Source organism: Anas platyrhynchos, chromosome 24 (genome assembly GCF_047663525.1).
Source record: "Anas platyrhynchos isolate ZD024472 breed Pekin duck chromosome 24, IASCAAS_PekinDuck_T2T, whole genome shotgun sequence".
Classification (NCBI taxonomy): Eukaryota; Metazoa; Chordata; class Aves; order Anseriformes; family Anatidae; genus Anas; species Anas platyrhynchos.
In genome coordinates, this window is record NC_092610.1 from 7486585 (window position 1) to 7507238 (window position 20654).

General features: G+C 40.9%; 1 protein-coding gene across 2 annotated transcripts in view; it reads right to left on the reverse strand.

Moving 5' to 3' along the window:
* Window positions 1–20537, reverse strand: part of RLF (RLF zinc finger) — a 52478-nt gene extending 31941 nt beyond the window's left edge. Inside the window, exons 1-3 of one of the 2 annotated variants that reach the window (XM_027443716.2) lie at window positions 20310–20537; window positions 15311–15465; window positions 8066–8147 (exon numbers count right to left, since the gene is read on the reverse strand). In XM_027443716.2, the coding sequence (XP_027299517.1) occupies window positions 8066–8147; window positions 15311–15465; window positions 20310–20522 (450 nt within the window). In that variant the 5' untranslated portion in view covers window positions 20523–20537. Of the gene's footprint in view, window positions 1–2339; window positions 2454–8065; window positions 8148–15310; window positions 15466–20309 lie in introns of those variants that run through there. The other variant, XM_027443717.3, reaches the window with a different exon arrangement.
* Between the last annotated feature and the right edge of the window lie 117 nt (window positions 20538–20654).

Sequence of the window (20654 nt, forward strand, 5' to 3'; positions counted from 1 at the left end):
TTCCTTGAACATTCCCAGGGATGGTGACTCCACCACCTCCCTGTGCAGGCCATTCCAATGCCTGACTACTCTGAGAAGAAACATCTCCTGATTTCCAATTTAAACGTCTCCCAGTACAACTTGAGGCCATTCCGTCTGGTCCTATCACGAGCTACCTGTGAGAAGATACTGACTCCCAGCTCCCTACACCTTCCTTTCAGGCAGATGTAGAGAGCAATGACGTCTCCCCTGAGCCTCCTCTTACTCCAGACTGAACAGCCCCAGTTCCCTCAGCTGCTCCTCACAGGACTTGTGTTCCAGGCCCTTCACCAGCTTCACAGCCCTTCTCTGGGCACACTCCAGAACCTTGATGTCCTTTTTGCAGTGAGGCGCCCAAAGCTGAACACAACACTCGAGGTGTGGCCTTGCCAGCACAGAGTATAGGGGGGCAATCCCCTTCCTTGTCCTGCTGGCTGCACTATTCCTGATACAAGCCAGGATGTCATTGGCCTTCTTGGCCACCTGGGCACATGGCCAGCTCATGTTCAGATGAGCACCTATTAGCACCCCCAGATCCTTTTTCTCTGCACAGCTTTCCAGCCACCCTGCCCAAGGCCTGTAGCGCTGCATGGGGTTGTTGTGACCAAAGTGCAGGACTTGGCACTTAGCCATATAGAACCTCATCTCTTGGCCTCTGCCCATCGACCCAACCTGTCCACGTCCCTCTGCGGGGCCTTCCTACTCTCTGGCAGATCGACGTTTCCCCGCAACTTGGTGTCATCTGCAAACTTACTGAGGGTGCACTCAATTCCCTCATCCAAATCATTAATAAAGATATTAAAGAGGATGGGCCCCAACACTGACCCCTGGGGAACACCACTGGTGTGCTCCTAACCAAAGCCCAAACTGCTCTTAACCAACAGCACTAAGCCTAAAAAAGAGCAACAGCACACACAGGTTTCAGGATGTGTTTAAGCATATGAAAACATTACCAAAGCAATCATGCTCACACAGCTGTACTTCCTCTGAAGTCTTTCTTTCCAGCACTATTTGGACCAGGAAACCAAATTCATCAGAAAGAGCTCCACAGGAAGGATGTTATTTATTTTTAATTAACGTAAGACAAATTCCCCACTTATATAAACACAGCTAGATAGCGTGCTAGTAGATTCAGATAGATAAATGACAAATTTAATGCTTAAGTCAGCCCTGATGCCAGAAGATGTTCAAGTTAAAACCTCAGGGCAGCTTTAGAAGTGAGTAACAAACTGATCTGAATTCGTATTTATGAAGTGCGTAACCTCAAACCAGAATTCCTACAAGTGGCAGTCACAAACATAAGAAGTCTGTGTACACCGCTGTAGACTCAGACTTTGGTGACTAAGAAAAATATTACAGATGTGCAGGTAAATCCTGCATCCTATCCACAAAACAAATAGAAGCACATTTTGAAAGATTGCATTTTTCATCTTTCTCACTGTATGTCATCAAGCAGTCTCTTCAATACGTAAGGGATAGATGAGACTGAACATCCCTTGCTATTAGGGATGACACAGTAGAGAGCCTCTGGGTGAAGATTAAGGAGATGGATAACAAAGCAGATGTCATCACAGGTGTCTACTATTGAGCACCCACCCAGGATGATTGCACAGATGAGCTATTCTACAGGCAATTAAGGATATCTCAGGACTGGTAAGGGAACAGTTGTATCAGCTCAACATCTTAAGTCTATGTGGCCAGACAGGGTTCACCCCAGAGTGAAGGAATTAGCAGACATTATACCTGGACTCCTATCTGCAATTTACCAAAGGTCTTGGGAATCTGGGCAGGTCCCTGCTGGCTGGAAACCGGCCAATGTTATACACATCTACAAAAAGGGCATGACAGAAGACCCAGGAAAACACTGACCTCTTGGTTTAAATTTAGTGTATACCTTAGTCCCTGGAAAAGATAAAGAGAACGTTGTCCTGGAGAATATTTAAATAACAAAGCTGTAGGCAGGCACAGTCTACATGGGTCAATCAAAGAAAAGTCCTGCCTTAGTAATTTGATCTTCTATGATAAGGCTACCTGCTTAGCAGATGAAGGGAAGACAATGGATGTAATCTTCCTGGACTTTAGTAAGGCTTTTGATACCTTAACTCACAGCATCCTTCTAGACAAATTGTCCGAGACAAACAGGTTCATACTACACTGTGTCAAGAACCAGCTGAGTGGCAAAGCTCAAATGTTTATAGCAAATGGGCTACAACTGGCAGGCATCCAGTCATCAATGGCAATTCCCAAGGCTTAATTCTAGAGCCAGTTCTGTTCAACATTTTTATTGGCGATCTAGAAGCAAGTGTTAAATGCATCCTTACCATGTCTGCTAACCTGGGAGATGCTGTTGATTCTGTCTTCAAGGATAGGCAGCCTTGCACAGGGATCTATATAGACTGGACAATCATCAACAGAACGAAGTTCAACAAAGGAAAATGATGTGTGCTGCACCTGGGGAAGCGTGAGGCCAGACACAGATGAGTGACTGGAAAGCAGTTCAGCAGAAAGAGATCTGGGAGTGCTGGCTGACAGCAGGCTCAATGAGAGCCAGCAGTGTGCCCTGGCAGCCAAGAGAGCAACTTGATTTTGGGGTGCATTAAATACAGCATAGCCAGCTGGTCAAAAGAGGTGATTCTCCTGCTGTAGCTAGCATTGACGTGGCCTTACCTTGAATACTGTATGCAGTTCTGAGCCCCACAATTAAAAAAGGATATTAAGATACTCAAATACATCCAGATGAGGGCAACAAGGAGCTGGCCAAGAGGTGACCTACTTGCTCTCTGCAACTCCCTGGGGAAGGGAAACGTAGAAGAAGGTGCCAGTCTCTTCTCCCCAGTAGCTGATCACAGCATGCACAGGAATGGCACAAAGGTGCACCAGGAGAGGTTCAGACTGGACATTAGGAAAAATTTCTTTACCACAAGGGTGGTCAAACACTGGAACGGGCTTCCTAGTGAGGTGGCCGATGCCCCATGCCTGGCAGCGTTCAAGAGGCAATTGGAAAATGCCCTCATTAATACACTTTAACTTTTGGTTAGCCTGAAGATATCAGGCATTTGAACTAGCTGATTTTTTGAAGGTCCTTTCCAGGTGAACTATTGTATGGCATTCTTATACATTAGGTTGTCATAGCATCCATTTTGCATTACCATCTCACATATTAATATTTCAGCTTTATCTTTTATCACTCAAGTGTTCACTCACTGATCAGGTCAGAGTCAAAAAAACAGCCTATGACTTTGAATTTTGCCAGATATACTGAACCCAGCAAGATTTTACTGCACTTATGAAGACATGTAACATGTGTAAGACCTTGGAATGAGGTAAAAATGACTTTTTAATTAAAGGCAAGCAGTGCCAGGTTCCTCACAGTTCTATCTTGAAACAAGAGAAAGGATAAGTTTAAGGATAAGCTTACATCCATCAAGCACTTTCCAACCAACAAGTGCCAAAGAGCAAGCAAGCACATTTTTTGAACATTGCATTATAGTAGCTGAGATTTGCTGTCTCTTAATGATACTTACCCCAAGCTCCTCTCTGTTATCTAGTTTCACATTCTAGATGAGCTAGAAGCCACTGTCTCAGAGTAAGAACATACCACACTTATTTGCCACCACCTCTGGAGCAAGGTGTAGTTGACAAAAAGTATCATACAACCCAATAACCAACTTGGACAAAAGTAAAGTGCTACTACTGAAAAGAATGCTATCTATCCAATTTATGACAATCTGTGATCCAGACAACTGATGTAAATAGAGTTTTTTCAACAGCAATTCTTCCCTTGTACAAGGGCTTCAGGATGCAAGATAGAGCTAGCAGATCTCAGTTATGAAAATTATTTAAGTTTCTTAACTTTGTCTTCCTCAACTAGTCAGATCACATCCATCCCCACAGTACTTCTCACACTATCCCCTTCCAGATTACTTTCATCAATGGCCCTGTTGCAACTCTCCAATCTTTTTAGACTTATTTTAAAGCACATTTGTGTCCACATCCTTTTGACTGCTGTCACTATTTAAAATCCATGTTGAGACTTCTGCTATGCAAGCTCATACATTACCAATCACAGGTTGCCTCTAATTTTTCCTAGAAGAAAGGGAAATTGGACTCATGGGGGACTGCAGGGCATAGCTGCTGTTAATTAGAATGGAAGAAAGAACAGGTTCAGACACCAAATAAAACTTTTGATAGCATTTTAGTCTGGACATCGTTGTTTCCATTTGCACCTTGAAGACAGCCCCTACATCTTGCTGCTTTGAAACCTAGGGCTTTACCTTTTTCACTCCTGAGAAAGTTTCACACACACTCACTACCTGTGCAGATTGTAACAGTAACTGCAGTCAGATCCAAAGAAAACACCTGTCCTCCAGTTGGTGCAAGATTCGGAGTTACATCCCTCATCAGCCACACCTGCCCTTTTGTCAGGGAAAGAATAAGAAAATTAACATATACTGATCTGAGGCATGTCCTAGCATGTCAGCTTTGTGCTACTTTGCTACTGGATTTGTCTAGAGATTAGCACGTGTACACAGTCATGGGCTGTGACCCTACAAGTTCTAATGTGACAGGCTGAAAGTGATTTTTGGTGTACTTGTTCTCAAGTTTCTGCTGGAGTGCTACTTCAAAATTTCATTACAAATACCTTTTTGTGAGAATGCACAAACTTCTTCAGCAAGGTCTGGGTTTAATAGTACTAACATTTTTCACAAATGTTGCCCACTATCGTAACCATGGGAACGTTAGTTAACCATTTAATTCTGAAGCCACAGTTTAAAAACTTAATAAAAAGGCCGAGTATATTACCACACCTAGCAGACGCACATCTTGAATTTCCTGTTACTTCTAAAAGTTGACATGAAAGATCTCATCTTGCATCACCCTACCCCTGGAATTTAATAGCTTGCTTCCAACATATTCACCCTCAAGAAAGTCCTGACTAACAGTCTCCCTTCTATTGACAGAAATATTGATCACTTGTGTCAGAAATCTGAAAACACATATGAATACACCTTAAAACTTACTCTGCTTGGAAAGAAAAATTTTTCTTGCAGATCCCTCCCTCTAAAAATTACTAGTCAAAAGCTCACAATTCTTAAAACTGATATAAATCAGTACTTTTGACTAGTAACTTCTGCTATAACAGGGAAAAGCTTATATTTGCCCTCCCACACTGAATATAAGAGTACATCTTGTTTTGATTCTAGACCATCACTTACAAACTTATTAGGCTCACTTTAGTGTATGGCAAGCTTGCTCCTCAACTTCCCTAATCTAGGATTCTACAGATGCAAAGTGTTACCTTGGAAATAGTAAATTTCAAGCCTCTTCCACCAGCCCTAACGCAAGACAAACCTCTGCTGACCAACCTTATTTATGGCCTCCTCATAAGCAAATGGACTGGGAACAGACCTATCCTCTGCAACATCATAGCTAATAACTATGGACTAAGTATAACAGATTGCATAACTCTATTGTCAAAATAAACTGATATACCTCCAAAATTACTTTTCGGGTGCTGCAACGTGTGTCCACTATGAACTACAGCAGCCAGTAGGAGAATCTCAGGATTTAAAGCATTGGTGTCTTCTCTTTTGAGTGCTAATAAACAATAATAAAGCCTTGGGATTTAAACTCTACCTACCACACTTCTTTCTACTACTATGTATGTGCCCCTACCAACTATTTTTAATGTTGCCATGACCGTAAATATTCCATAGCACTTCAGGAAAAGGAGTTCTGTCCACACCTTAAGTCACCAGTCACAGATCACCTCCACCTCCGTCTGCTACAGGCAAAACTACACAGCTCTACTAGTCTGTTTCTCTCAGTTTGAAGTAACAGGTTTATTCATCTTCAGTCTACTGAAGAGTTACTGCACCTGTGATTTCCCTGACTGCAGTTAAAATATCAAGTAGAAGCTCCTTCATAACCTCTACATCAGCATCTTCAGAACTACTGCAGCAGCACCCCAGCCACAAGGACCAAGTAAATATCCAGTCATAGGGGCAAGAGGTCTTGTGATAAGGTCTGCACAAGGACTGCTTCAAGGTTTAATTTCACTTCCAACTGCCGAAGTATTCATGGACAATACTAGCTTCTAATTTCATAAGTTAGAATTAATAGACACTAGCAGCAACACCTGGTCCTGGAACCTGCTGGTATAAACATAGCAATGAGAAGAACTAATTGAGAACAGCCCTGCAGAGGAAGACTTGGGATTTCTAGTGGACAAAAAGCTCGACTTGAGCCAGCAGTGCACACTTGCAGCCCAGGAGGAAGTTGGCCTTCTAGGCTGCATCAAAAGAGGAATGGCCAGCAGGTGGAGGGAGGTGATTGTCCTCCTCTACTCTGCCCTTGTGAGACCCCACTTGGACTACTGCAGCCAAGTCTGGGGCCACCAGCACAAGGAGGATGTGGGGCTGTTAGAGCAGGTCCAGAGGAGGGCTACAAAGATGATCCAGAGGCTGGAGCACCTCTTCTACAAAAAAAGGCTGAGAGAGCTGTGGCTGTTCAGCCTGAAGAAGAGAAGGCTCTGGGGTGACCTTACTGCAGCATTTCAATACTTAAAGGGGGACTTACAAAAAAGATGGAGAGCAACTCCTTGCCTAGTCAGATAATGACAGGACAAGGGGGAATGGTTTTAAACTAAAAGAGGGAAGATTTAGATTAGATATTAGGAGGAAATTCTTCACTGTAAGGTAAAGGCCTTAATACATCACTGGAACAGGTTGCCTAGAGAAGCTATGGATCCCCATCCTTGGAGGCGTTCAAGACCAGGCTGGACGAGGCCCTGGGCAACTTGATCTAGTGTGTGGCATCCCTGCCCGTGGCAGGGGGGTTGGGACTAGATGATCTTTGAGGTCTCTTCCAAGCCAAGCCATTCTATGATTTCTATCTTTCAGCTCCATAAGGAGCTGAAGTCCTTGCAGACATGTAAGTACTTTCAGACCGAAGCCTTGAAAACATCTCTTCCTCCTACATCGTCTACTGTAACTATCTTCATTCCAGTGTAGGAACAGTAGAGTAATTAGCTTGTTTCACTACCACCTTAGAAGACACATTACTGAGAATCACTTGGATTACAGATACATCCTAATATGTTAATCTCACATCAGGTATGGACACTAACTTACTACTCAGATCTTCACAAAAGGCTTTTGTGAGTCTTTAGTCTTCAAAACAGTACTCCAGAGCTGTTACATTACTCCATCTAGTACTCTCATAAAAACCATTAAACAAATCAAGATTTATTATGCTTCTCTTGCTGTAGTTGCTGCTGTGTAGTTACAAATTTGCTAGTCAGCCCAAGGCTGCTAATATTGTTGTTGCAAATAGACTGTCCACTTAGATTTTTGCTGTCAAGAAAGGCACAATGTAGAACAGGTGGAATTCAGGGGAAGTGGCAGAAGAGAAGCATCAAAACAGTAGCTGATTTTCTTAAAAACAAAAACGCAGACCTAAAAATTCACAGCTTTCCTTGTTTCAGGTCTTACTGTCTATGATGTTATCATGCGTAAGTCCACTAACAACTGAGGATAATAGTGGCCATCTCAGAAAGCCCTTTGATTTTTATTTCTAACTGAAGTATGAAGATCAATGCATTCAGTCACTTCAGTCAACTCAGGCAATCATCTCAGCGAACCTCCTTTCATGTTGCACATGGTGACTGTTAATCAGTCAACATATATGTATGTATAGCCTCATACAGCCTCATCAGTCACCCCAGTAGTGTCTCTGTGGCACCCATTAACTACTGCTCCCGGACTGGAACTTTTCAGTGTATCAGCTGGCAGCTGGGCTCAGAGTCAGCACCTGCCAAAAATTTCATTGTAGTCAGCTATTTGTTTAGTTTCAAAGGACACTTCTACATATATCTCAGATTGCATGCTAAACGGGATCAACATAGATAGTGTGCTGTATGTGTTTCTTCTTAAAATATTTGATACTAAACTTGAATAAAGATTGAATATGGATCTAAAAACCTAATAAATACATAAATACATATACATACACACATAAAATAGAAAAAAAAATCTAGAACACTTACCTGTATAGACTGATGGAATCCTAGCCACACCTCATGTGGCAATTCACTTTCAGGAATTGAAAGCAGTAGCTCAAAACAACTCCTGAAAAAGTAAGAGGCAAGTAAGCAAGCTACCCGAACAAATTCTGTTTTTATGATAAATAACATTTGTGGCACATGTTACTTGACATTCAGATAAGAACTGACAGCAGCAAATATTTTTGACTGCACAAATCAGTTAAGTCAGCAACAACCTCAGAATCAGGCATCAGGTGCCATAGCAAAGAGTACTCCTTTTTACCGTGCACAGTCTCGCTAGGATAGGATAACTTCTAGTCTTATAACCAAATAAAGTCTGTTCAATATAGCTCAGGATTGTTGTACTATTTCTGCTCTTCCAAAAACAGAAAAAGGAGGAAGTGAGCTCTACTTAACATTCCTTCATTTAAACCATCAGGCTAATGCTATCTCTTTTAAGAAACAAAAGAGAAACAATTTTACATTTAGCATATCGTCCTCATTTCGGGGAATGTCATTGAGAACACTGATCACTTTTTTAGGTGGGAAAGCAATGGGAAGACTATTGCCTATACTGTTAATGAACGGGCAGGGGAGTAATCTAACCTTGTACTGGGCATATGAAATACCCAAAAACCAGCTGCCATACAGAACACTTTGACCTATTCAAACTAAGTGCATCAACTATGACACTATGTGTAGAGATACCACAAGATGGACATACAGCTAAAGTGTTCTTGCAACTCATGGCAAGATTAAAAAATAAAACCAATCTAAGACTCCAAATATAACAAATACACTGAATAACTTCTAAGGTACACCTGCATTGTAAAATAGTTCCAACTCACGCTAATTCTGGTTCAAAACCTCCAGTCCCAAATAATAAATATGACATATAAGACATAACAGGACAACACATTCATTCTTCCCACATACATAAGAGCTCAGCTTCAGGAAGGGGAAAAGGTAGAGATGTTCACAAAGCAAACACGAGTTCAAAAATGGTTACTACCCAAAACCAGTGACTTTCCCCCTCTCCTCTGACTTTTGACAAAGACATTAAACAGTTACCTGCAAAATGTTATACCTTAGCAGCTTTCAGCCACATTCTACAGTCATATAACCTGGACAAGCTTGAGAAGTGGGTGCATATGGACCTAATGAGGTTCAACAAGTCAAAGTGCAAGGTGCTGCACCTGGGTCAGGGAAATCCCAGACATGAATACAGAATGGGAGAAAAAACTCATTGAGAGCTACTCAGCAAAGAAAGACTTGGGATTTCTAGTGGACAAAAAGCTCGACTTGAGCCAGCAGTGCACACTTGCAGCCCAGGAGGAAGTTGGCCTTCTAGGCTGCATCAAAAGAGGAATGGCCAGCAGGTGGAGGGAGGTGATTGTCCTCCTCTACTCTGCCCTTGTGAGACCCCACTTGGACTACTGCAGCCAAGTCTGGGGCCACCAGCACAAGGAGGATGTGGGGCTGTTAGAGCAGGTCCAGAGGAGGGCTACAAAGATGATCAGAGGGCTGGAGCACCTCTTCTACAAAAAAAGGCTGGGAGAGCTGTGGCTGTTCAGCCTGAAGAAGAGAAGGCTCTGGGGTGACCTTACTGCAGCATTTCAATACTTAAAGGGGGACTTACAAAAAAGATGGAGAGCAACTCCTTGCCTAGTCAGATAATGACAGGACAAGGGGGAATGGTTTTAAACTAAAAGAGGGAAGATTTAGATTAGATATTAGGAGGAAATTCTTCACTCAGAGGGTGGTGAGGCACTGGAACAGGCTGCCCAGAGAGGTGGTGGCTGCCCCATCCCTGGAGGTGTTCAAAGCCAGGTTAGATGAGGCCCTGGGCAACCTGATCTAGTGTGTGGCATCCCTGCCCATGGCAGGGTGGTTGGAGTTAGAAGATCTTTAAGGTTCCTTCCAACTCAAGACATTCTGATTCTATGATATAAGGTAAACAAAATCAAATGCAAAAATACTTAATTACCATCTTGTTTACCTTTTTTACATTTCAGAAGCTTGCTTTCACAGTTCCCCAGTACTGGTCCTTTAAATAATAGTTTAAACCTGCAAAAAGTTCTAAACACTTTCAGACAGGCAGAAAAAAAGAATAGCCTTTCCCACTGCCATTCAGTCATTATTCAAATAATCAGACTCTAAAATCCCTGTCATTTCCATGCCCAAGAAAAAGTGGGTAACAGAACTGCCAGGTATTCTAAAGGTCATTTGTCTCAGTATTATGAAATAATTGGGACTTACTTTTCCACTGTACTCAAGCGTGGCAATAAGAGTTCATTCTCCAGTCCAGACAGTTACACCCAGGTTGCTGTTACTTGAGTGTCAAAAACAGTAATAGCAAGCCTCACAAGAGCTAAACTCTATTTTAACATATGCAAAAAAGTGACTCCATGAGAAATCTGAAGCTCTACGAGTACAACTACCACATATAACAGCTTACAGCAGAACCACAAGAATGTCCAGGATATTCTGATTACAGATTTATGTTCCCCTCCCCGCCCCCCAAGAAAATCAAGCTGATTGTCTTAATATTGTGTTAGAAAAACTGACTCTCATTCAACTGGAAAAAGACCATTCAGCCTTCCTTAGTGGCAAGAGTGAGGAATGGCCATTCAGAGTAATCCTTTTGGTAACTCCTCTTCTGTGTTCTCATCCATTCTTCCCAAAGAAGAAATCAACTGCTACTGAACAAAACAGCTTTGGCTTTAGAAAGAACCTAGCATCATTCTTTTGAGCTAACATTACTCTACAATTCAAATGCATGGTATCATCTTGTTACTCTACCAAAGGTTAAATACCTTCTTTTTCCTTTGCATTTTTAAAGAACAAGGGTTTGGGGGTTCTCCTCAACTTCGTGTTTTCTAACCAATAATGTACAAAAGGGTTTTTGTTATACAGTACTTCAGTGTGCACTTCTCTCCCCCAAATCCTGTATCTATCTTTACTGTGACGCACTGTGGTGATTTTACTTAGGTGGGCAGCCAAGCTCCTTGACAACTACTTTCTCATTCCCCCTCCTCAAACGGAAAGAGGGAGAAAATACTATGCAAAAGGCTCAAGGGTTGAGGTAAGGACAAGAAGATTGCTCAACAATTATTGTGATGGGCAAAACAGACTCAGAGAAGGGAGATTTGTAAAATTTATTGCCTATTACTAGCAAGCTAGGGAAGTGAGAAACAAAGGAAAGAAACTAGAAACACTTTCTACCCATCCACCCTCTTCAACCTTCTCTGCTCGAGCAGCACAGGGGAACAGGGAGTGGAGGTTGTGGTCATTCTACAGCACATCTCCGCTGCTCCTTCTCGGTTACTCTGCTCCTGCTCCACATGGGGTACCTCTCACAGGATGCTGTCCTTCCTGAACTGATCCTGCAGGGGCTTCCCACAGGCAGCAGCTCTTCAAGAACTGCTCAAGATGTGGGTCCATCCATCAGGAGCAAACTGCTCCAACATGGGTCCCCCATGGGCAGCAACTCCTGCTAAATCATCTGCTCCTGGCATGGTCCCCTCTCCACAGGCTACTGATCCAGCCCGGAATCTGCTCTGGCAGTGGTCCTCCACAGGCCACATCCACATGCTCCACGGGCTGCAGCATGGAGATCTGCTCCAATGTGGGACCGATGGGCTGTAGGGGGCAGCCTGCTCCACCAGGGGCCTCTCCACTGACCTTGGTGTCTACAGGGTTGTTTCTAACTCCCCCCGCTGCTGCGCAGCAGTTTTTTTCTCTTTCTTAAATATGCTGTCCCAGAGGTGCAAACAACATCACTTATTGACTCAGCTCTGGCCAGCTGCGGGGACAGGGACCCATTGGAGCCAGTGGAAACTAGCCTCCATCTACCATGGGGCAGCTTCTGAATTCTTCTCACAGAAGTTACCCCTGCAGCCCCCCGCCACCAAAACCCTGCCATGTAAACACACTACATGCATCTCAATGGAATTAAGGTATCATAACTAAGACCACAAATCAAAATACCAGGATCACTTCATGAAGTCAAACCTTTCTACCCTACTCTGTGAGCACCACCACAGTTATCTACCTACATGTAAATTAATTCCAAATTTTAATCATAATTATTGCAAATAAACATTAATGTGTGCCTGAATGTTTCTGGTATTAACAAAGCATCCATCTCTAACATTCAACTTCAGAATATCTTTTAAGTCAAAACTCTCCTTGATTTCATTTTCTTTATTCTGTATACTATTCCTAGTATTTTTACTAGGAAAAAAAACCAACAAAACACATTATATGTAAACAATTATTCTGTAACCACTTTTGTACCTCATCCATTTATTTAAATTTAAAGAATTTAAAGATAAATTAAAAAAATACTTTGGAAGCTTTCAAAATTGTGTTCATCTTTAAATTGTATTAGAAAACTTCTCTTATCTCAAGCTGCTTAGAGTTAAAAAGATGACTAATTATACATCAGATTATCAGCAGTACTAGTTCACCTGTAGCCAGAAGCTATCCTGCATTTGTTGAGAGCTTAATTAACTCTTAATGATAGAGAGCAGAGTGATAAATTTGAGTTAATGAGTTAGATTACAACAGTTTATTACCAATGCTCTGTTAAATATACAAAGATATGAATATCATATGTGATTCCTCATGGAGGTATTATGAGAAGCAAAGACTTTCATTCTGGGAGCAATGTATATTAAACTCACTGGTCTAATCAACTCCCATTTCACTACTTCGAGCAGAGAAAAAAATATAAAACACCTTTTTGAAGATGAGGAAATGGTAAACTCCCTTTCAAACCAGTGCCTTCAGAGCCATCATGAAAAAACAGTAGAGTATGCTACAGTGTTTGAGAACGTTAGGGGCAGAGATATGTTGTTCTTTACAGCAGTGGAAACAAGCAGTCTGAGTTATATTTGAGCCAAGTTTCTTCACAGCCATGACCAAAAACATTCCTTCTCAATTCTTTAACGCATCTGCAATATTTAACAAATCTGCAAACCACAAGAGCAGTTACCACTCCAAGCTTTCCTTGTGTATCCCAAGGTTAGACAATAGACCAAGAAGTTCTCACACTTCATCAGCATCATTTTTCTTATGGGGGGCATAGCTTCTACATTACATAGAAGCCCCCATCATTTACTATGAACACAAAGCTGAGCTGGTCAAGTGGCACAGAATACTGAGTTTTGCCACTGCTGGCTCACCCAGCTGAAAAGGATGTCAGGAGGAAGATGTTCCTTTCCCTCACCCAGGAGGGATGTTGGAATAGAAGGAAGATTTCAATGGTAAGTAGAGCACTGTTTTAAAATGGGAAGCTCACTTGTATTATTTCTTATCAGGGTTCAAGTCTGAAAAAAATGTGTGTGACAGCTGAGGTTAATCCCAATTGCTTCCCAGAACTCCTACTTAGATCAGAACAATATGCTTTCACATCCCTAACTAGTTAATATTCTTCCTCCTCCACGGAACTTCATTTTTTGTCTTTAATCTGCCCTACCTTCTCTCTCACTCCCTTAGAAATTTATATTAAAAAAATGCCACAGGAGAGCTCAAAACAAGGTAAATGGCATACCCAGCTATGATCTCGCTCATTGAGTTTCTTTCTTTTGATTCCTCTCAAGTATAATCACAGCAACAACATGGACAATTCCAGCCTCTACTCTCTTCCACCACAATATACAAGCCGCAATAAACAAGTACCTTACACTGGAAGATGGAAGAAACCATGTCAGCAGAAGCAGAATGTTCTGACTTTTCCCTCAATGAGAGAAAAGCAATTTTGTTAAGCAGTTCTGACACAGAACTAGGATTCCTGCCACATACCACCTTCCTCCTCCCCCCCCCCCCCCCCAAAAAAAAAACAAACACACAAACATAACGTAGAAACTACTCCGGCATGAATTACTGTACGTACAGAGATAGCAAAAGACAAACTTTTGAAATTAGAATTGGAACCAAAAGAATACACAAGCTAATTAATAATAATACAATCAGGTAAGAACACTATCTATAAAGGGACAGTCTGCAAAAACAATCAAGGTATTTTGCAAAAAATGCGTATTGGGTACCAGCCAAGTGATTTGGCAGCTTAAGCCTCCAGATCCCATTTTTTTCTGATTTCATGCATTTTCTCTCATTGGCAGAAGGAAAAAAAAAATTAAAAAATCACAAATCACTCCTAGTTCACATCTTCTCTTAACTCCAAAAAAAAAAAAAAATAAATAAAAAGATCTAGGCATTATATGACGATACCTGGTTATGAAATACTGACATAAATGAAGTTAGTATATTACAAAACAAGTGTATGATCAAGGAGTTCATTGCAAACTCCTTCTCAAAAAGAACACTGGACTTCAAATCACAAAGCAGACCAGCTACTGATAAGAGAAAAATTAACTCACCAAAAGACTGACAGAATTACTCTTATGCTATTATCATTATAGTCAAGGTTCTGCGTCTTCACCTTCCTGCCTTTGAATGAAATCTTACCAAGGAAGGTCTGACAAGGCTAAGGGCTGTAACTGATGATTTTTGAACGACCTTATGCTACACTTTTTACAATCACAAATAGCATCTCTACATTTAAAACCAGCTATGAGGAAGTACAAGATACCCCAACTCTGCTGATGGACTGCAAAAAAAGAAAGTAAAACAGTTCTCCTCTTTGATCCAAGAATCATTCTGCTTTAAATCATCTGTCTACAGACACTCAGAGAACTCAGGTTAAATTACATTTGGCTATCCCACAGCAACAGCCCACATGTCCAACTTAGTCTGTCATAAATACAAAACAGCTTATTGTTTTCAGAAAGGGACCTGCTCAGAACTACTTTGCATTACAGGTGAGAGGACACACACAGGAAGCAACTGCAGAGCAAGCAATACAGGTTTATAATTTATTAATACACGCATGAAACTCTAACATTAAAACTTCTGTTTAGTGGACTAGACTAAGCCTTTTCTATTAAAAAAGTAATTTTCAGAACATTTACAATGGGACAGAGTCTTTCCAATGCCATCATATTTATCCAAGTACAGAAGAACAAAGCCTTACCACTTGTTCAGGTTAGTTTACAAGATGCTTCGGTACAGTTTTGTAGAGTGATTAAAAATACTAATGATATTTACTAGACAATAAATCTTAAACACAGTTGTCAAATTAAGTATTATTCCATATTTTATCAACTTGCCCATTCATTTGTAAAGTACAGTTCTGTCATATAGGTTTTTTTTAAAGCATTAGTGTACCAACTTAACACTTACAGCACTAGCCTGCCAAGTACCAAAAGAACATCTTCACATTCTGTGGTCAAGTAAGGTCGTGCATTAGCAAAGCTTTGGATGGAGATTCGATATACTTCCAAAAAAGGTAAGACATGTTCCGATGCACCCCGACTGCCAGCATACTGAAGTAGTGTCTGAAAGAAAATGAGTTATCATTAGAAAGAAAATGAGTTATCATTAAAAGTTCTCATAATAAACTTATTTAAAATACAAACATCAATATGCAATCGACAATAGACAATGGAAGAACTTAGAACTGAGAAATTTATACTGTAAAGGAGGGCTTCTTTTGTACAACTGCCACGAAGACAGAACCACATCTGGAACACTTGTTTATTACTTGTTTACTACTAATGAGTAGTAAACTACTCACTATTACTACTACATTACTTGTTTATTACTAATGAGAATCCAGAAGAAAATAGGCAATTAAAAACATGATCACAGATGTACCATTTTAAGGATACATATATTACTCTTACAGCAAACATGAAGGTATTAGAATAGAAATATGGAATCTAGATCATACTGTTACAGTCATTTTCCAAATACAAGACTATCCTTGATTTTAGTACTTGACCATAGCAATCCTACCCTACCCAGGCATATTTGAATAAGCAAACTAAAATCCAGCCATTTTCAAGAAAATCAAACTTAAAAAAAAATTAGCAGAGGGATGATACTTCCCCATCTTTTTAAAATTTCAATCACCACCATGCTATTTTCTTACCAGTTATAAAGTAATATTGAGAGCAGGCATTGCACTGGACCAAGGACAGCAAAGCTCTACTAATAGCCTGCTTCACAAGTAACATCCTTTCCCTGTAGGCATGCCACCCTTTAACTCCAGACTATTTAGCTCATGTTCTTACCAATTACAATTCATCTTTTACCTTGTACCCTTCCTAACTCAAACAAGGTGCAAATTAAGGCTAGCTGCAATGCAGAAAAAAAGGCAAAAAGACTATTTTTGTAAGTCTTAGGGCCAAGACTGTATGGAAAAAGTTCAGAGTACTCCACGATATGGTAAATTACATGTAGTCATTGTAACAGACAAGCTTCTAAGGCTTTCAAAGCAGCAAGAAATAAGCAGCTGGCTACATGCCCTTTTTTTTTTTTAAAAAAAAAAACAAAAAACTATCCAATGCCTGTCAGTGATCTAACTATGCAGCACTAGTCCTAGGGTAGAAAAAATAATCACAGGCATCCACATGACTGGGACAACCATGTGTGATCTTTAATGAAAAAGTCAATGATTACTAGATAGTAATTTAAAAAAAAAAATCAGGACTGTTTTGCAGATTAATCTCTTGGAATTCAGTAATATAACTCCTAAATGAATAAAAAGTATAAACTATCCAAACCCACGTTAGCAAAAATTTTAAAGAAGTGGGGGGTTGGAGGACTGGAAGTTTACAGAAACCATCCTTAAACACCGCATAAAGCTCACTAACAGAAGCAACAAACTACTAGTAGTTTGTTACTAGTCTAAGTGCTTCACTAACAAACTTGTAAAGGATTTGGTAATGTGACAAGTTATATATAACATATATAAAGCATTAAATTACAAAGGCAGTCAAGCTATGATCCCTTGGTATACTCAAGTAGTTGATGGCTATTGTAAAATCATCTATTTAGTAAACCCAATAGCAAGCCTATCATTATAGTGACTGCAAAAATAGAACATAGCAATCTCTGCACTTTCCTAAAAATACATCCATTAAAAGAATACTCAATTTAGTACTTGAAAATTGTGATAGACGTTTAGATCATATGCAGACAATAAAATTGGGTAGAATGTTTCAAAAAAATTACATATTTTTTGCTAGAACACACTATACATTTCCTTAATTGCAATCTTATCTTTATCAGCTAGAATTAGCAGTTGAGTAGCCAATTACCAGAAAGCTCTCCCTGAATAGATATACACTGAAACCAGCATTAATCAAGTCATATTCAAGGTAAAAGACTTACTAAATAGTTTGAAATTCAATAATGTTCAAAACTACATATCTTTATTAGTGTACTTATAAGTAAGGAAAATGCAGTAATTATATCACAGCAGCCCTTAAAAGTTCTTCTGTCATTTCACAGATAATAGAAATTTTAGTAGTCCACTGGGAACTCTTCCCAGCAGTACACACACAAGATTGAATTGGAAAAGTTTTAACTTGTCAAATATTTACTATACACACTTGCTTAACAAATAGTCAAGTAACAATTTTAAGAGCAGGTACTGCCTTGCAGCCTGATTTTATTATCCAAAGAGATTATTCAAACATTTGAGATCCAGTTAATAATGCACAGCTACTTTATGCTCTCTCCTTCAACGACAATTGTCCATCTAACTGGAGAGAGGTGAGAAAAACAGGGGCTGCACGTAACCAGCTACAGCAAAATTCACAGACCAGCCTACATCCTCAATACTGCATTGATTCCCATGTCCTCAAATGGTAGAATATCTGCTTATCTGCATTTCTTGTGTAGCATCCAATTTCTTGCTCAGAACTAACTTAAACATATCCAAGTTGCCTAACTTCTTGTTACTGTTTTAAGTATCTGTTTAACAAAAAGAATTCAACCTCTTCTTAAACATACCTGATCACAATTGACAGTTCTCAACCATGTCAGCTTTAAATATTTTGGAAAGCCAATAGGTGCTGCATATGTGCAGATGAGATTCTTTCAGATCCTACCTATAAGCTCTGTCTTACTGATAACTGTTCTTTGTATTTGTGACAGAGCAACCTCAAACACAAACTGTTCACACTAGCTGACTGTTATGGAGCTCATGCAATAGAGATGTTCTTTCTAATCTGAACATACAATGCGTCACATTTGTAATACGTAAAGTTGTGGAGCCAACCCACTACTTAGGCTTCACGAGTTTCTTAGTTGTGTTATCCTGAACAGTAACACCTTAGTCTCCTGCTCAAAAAGCAAGTATCCGAGGAAACAATCATCCAATATCACTCCCAGAAAGCAAGCAGCACATGACAGTGCAAATTTCTATGTAACAAAACACAGTATCCATATAGCTCAAAGCATAAGAAAGCTATTTATGTGTCATGCTCTGACAGCCTCAGTAACTTTCACAGCACCCTGCAGAACCATGACACAAATGTATGCACAGGATAGAAAATCTCATGTTGTCCTAAAATACTTCTTTTCCTTCCCTCATCACAGCTACATTCCCAGATCATATTTAAACCAATGAAAGTGAGTTTCTTTCTAGGCAAGATCTGCTGTAACACGATAAACTTATGGTATCAATGGTACTCTGCAATCTTTGAAAAAGCTCAACTTAACTTTGTATTAAGTTTCAATTAGAGGGAGAAGACCTTAGATTATTTTTAAAATTTTACCATTAGAACTCCACACAACATCCACAAGCATCCTCAGTTATGAGGAGAAACCAAGATGTAAAATTATACTCTGCCCACAGCATTTTACACAATGACATCACAAATTCACACTTCACTGAAGTGTGGCAGGTCTAAACTTCATATTTTCCTCTGGATCTCTTACAAGTACAATCATGATAATCAAAACTGATGACAACCCAAGGATAAGTCTTTTCCATTTTTATCTATACTATAATGGTGTTCTGAAGTTAGATTACCATTCAATAATAGTACAAAGACGTAAAGAAATGTACTTTTTATAGGTATTTTTAATTATAAAAGCCAGTATTATCGTTTTATTCCATTGATCAAGTGTCTGTACAGCTTCATCTGCAGCAGTCAATCTAATCTGGGTGACGAGGTATCTATATGTGTTGATCATCTTGACAGCCTGTGCCCTATGTTTGCCAAATATTTGTTTCAATGCTCTCATGTAATAAATAGTATTGAAGATAATTTTAGCAAAACCTGAAACAAAGAAAAAGTAACACGTTTAAAAAGTCCCATGTAAATACAAGGTCAGAAGTCTTAAAAGTATACATGACATGGGGGAGACAGCAGTAGGTACAAGCAGCACCCTGCAGTTTGCAAAGCAAGAATCCCAAAACCAAACATGCCTGTCTGTTGCATGATAAGCAATAAGCTAAACATTCTCCCAAAAGAAGAGCATGGCAAAGTATACAGCCTATAGATGTAAAAACGGAACACTATCACTCTCTAATGCACCAGTAAAACTGTTGGTCACAAATAGCATCTGATTTTGCTATTCGCTATTCAGAAAGAGATGTCAAACAGCTGTATCAACTAAGGTGTGGGAAAACTAGATATTTTTTTAAGAACATAGTATCTCCAGTTTCAACAGGAAAGGCTCTCTAACACAACTTAATTATTTAACCTTAGAGCTTACAGTAAATGATGGTGTGTGAGAAACAATAACTAATTGCCCATTTAAATTATTTATGAGTAAGTCATCTCCATTGCTAATACTTTAATCAGGTGCAATTATTCTCCTTAAAGTTAGTGGCTTGATTCAGAAATTGCTGATGGTTGCACATCAGTATTCATAGTCACATTAAAAAAAAAAATAAATGCAGGCAAGATCACCGTAACCCATGAACATATTTAGCGATTTAAGTTGAACGCAGGCTTTCATAAGCCATTAAGTGCTCCACTTGGCTGAGCACTGCTCCACAGCAGTGGTCAGCCAAGCCTGGATAGTTTTCATGCCAGGCTAGGTAAAGAGCAGAAAATCTGAGGTCTAGATCCTGAGCAAACTCATAACGAGAAAACGCCATGTGGCCCAGCTGCCCGAGAGAGCTCGCTTACTCGCAAGGACCGCCCGAGGGCTCTACATGCTGCCCAGGCCCAAAGCGGTGCCAGGGCCCAATCGCGGCGCTCTCCCGGCCCACCAGCCCAACTCGGCCCCGGGAGCAGCGGGGCGCCGCCAGACACACCGCGCACGGCCCCGGGCGGCAGCAGCAGCGCACTGCGCTGCGACAACTGCGAGGGAAGCGAGCGGAGCCCCCAGGCCCGCGGCCCCACGAGCGGCCTACGGACCGCGCCGCGCCCCGTACCTGGCAGAAGCCCCGGCAGTAGGCCCGGGAGGAAGCCTCCGACACCTCCTGCTCGCAGAGCTCCGTCTGCAGCTGCCAGAGGCGGTTGCGGAGCGCCGCCACGAGCCGCTGCATCTCGGGCCGCGGAGCCGCCTCGGCCTCAGCGTCCGCCATCTGCACCCAGCCCCACAGCGCGTAGGCAATGATCACGTGATCCGCATCCACTGACCTCATCGTCCCGGGACGGCGTCACGTGACGCTCACGTGACAAAACGCGCTCTTCGCCGTCCACGTGATCTGAAACCTAGGCACCGATAAGGCGCAGGGTGGACGCCTCCTGTGTTGTGACGTCACGCGCCGCGACGG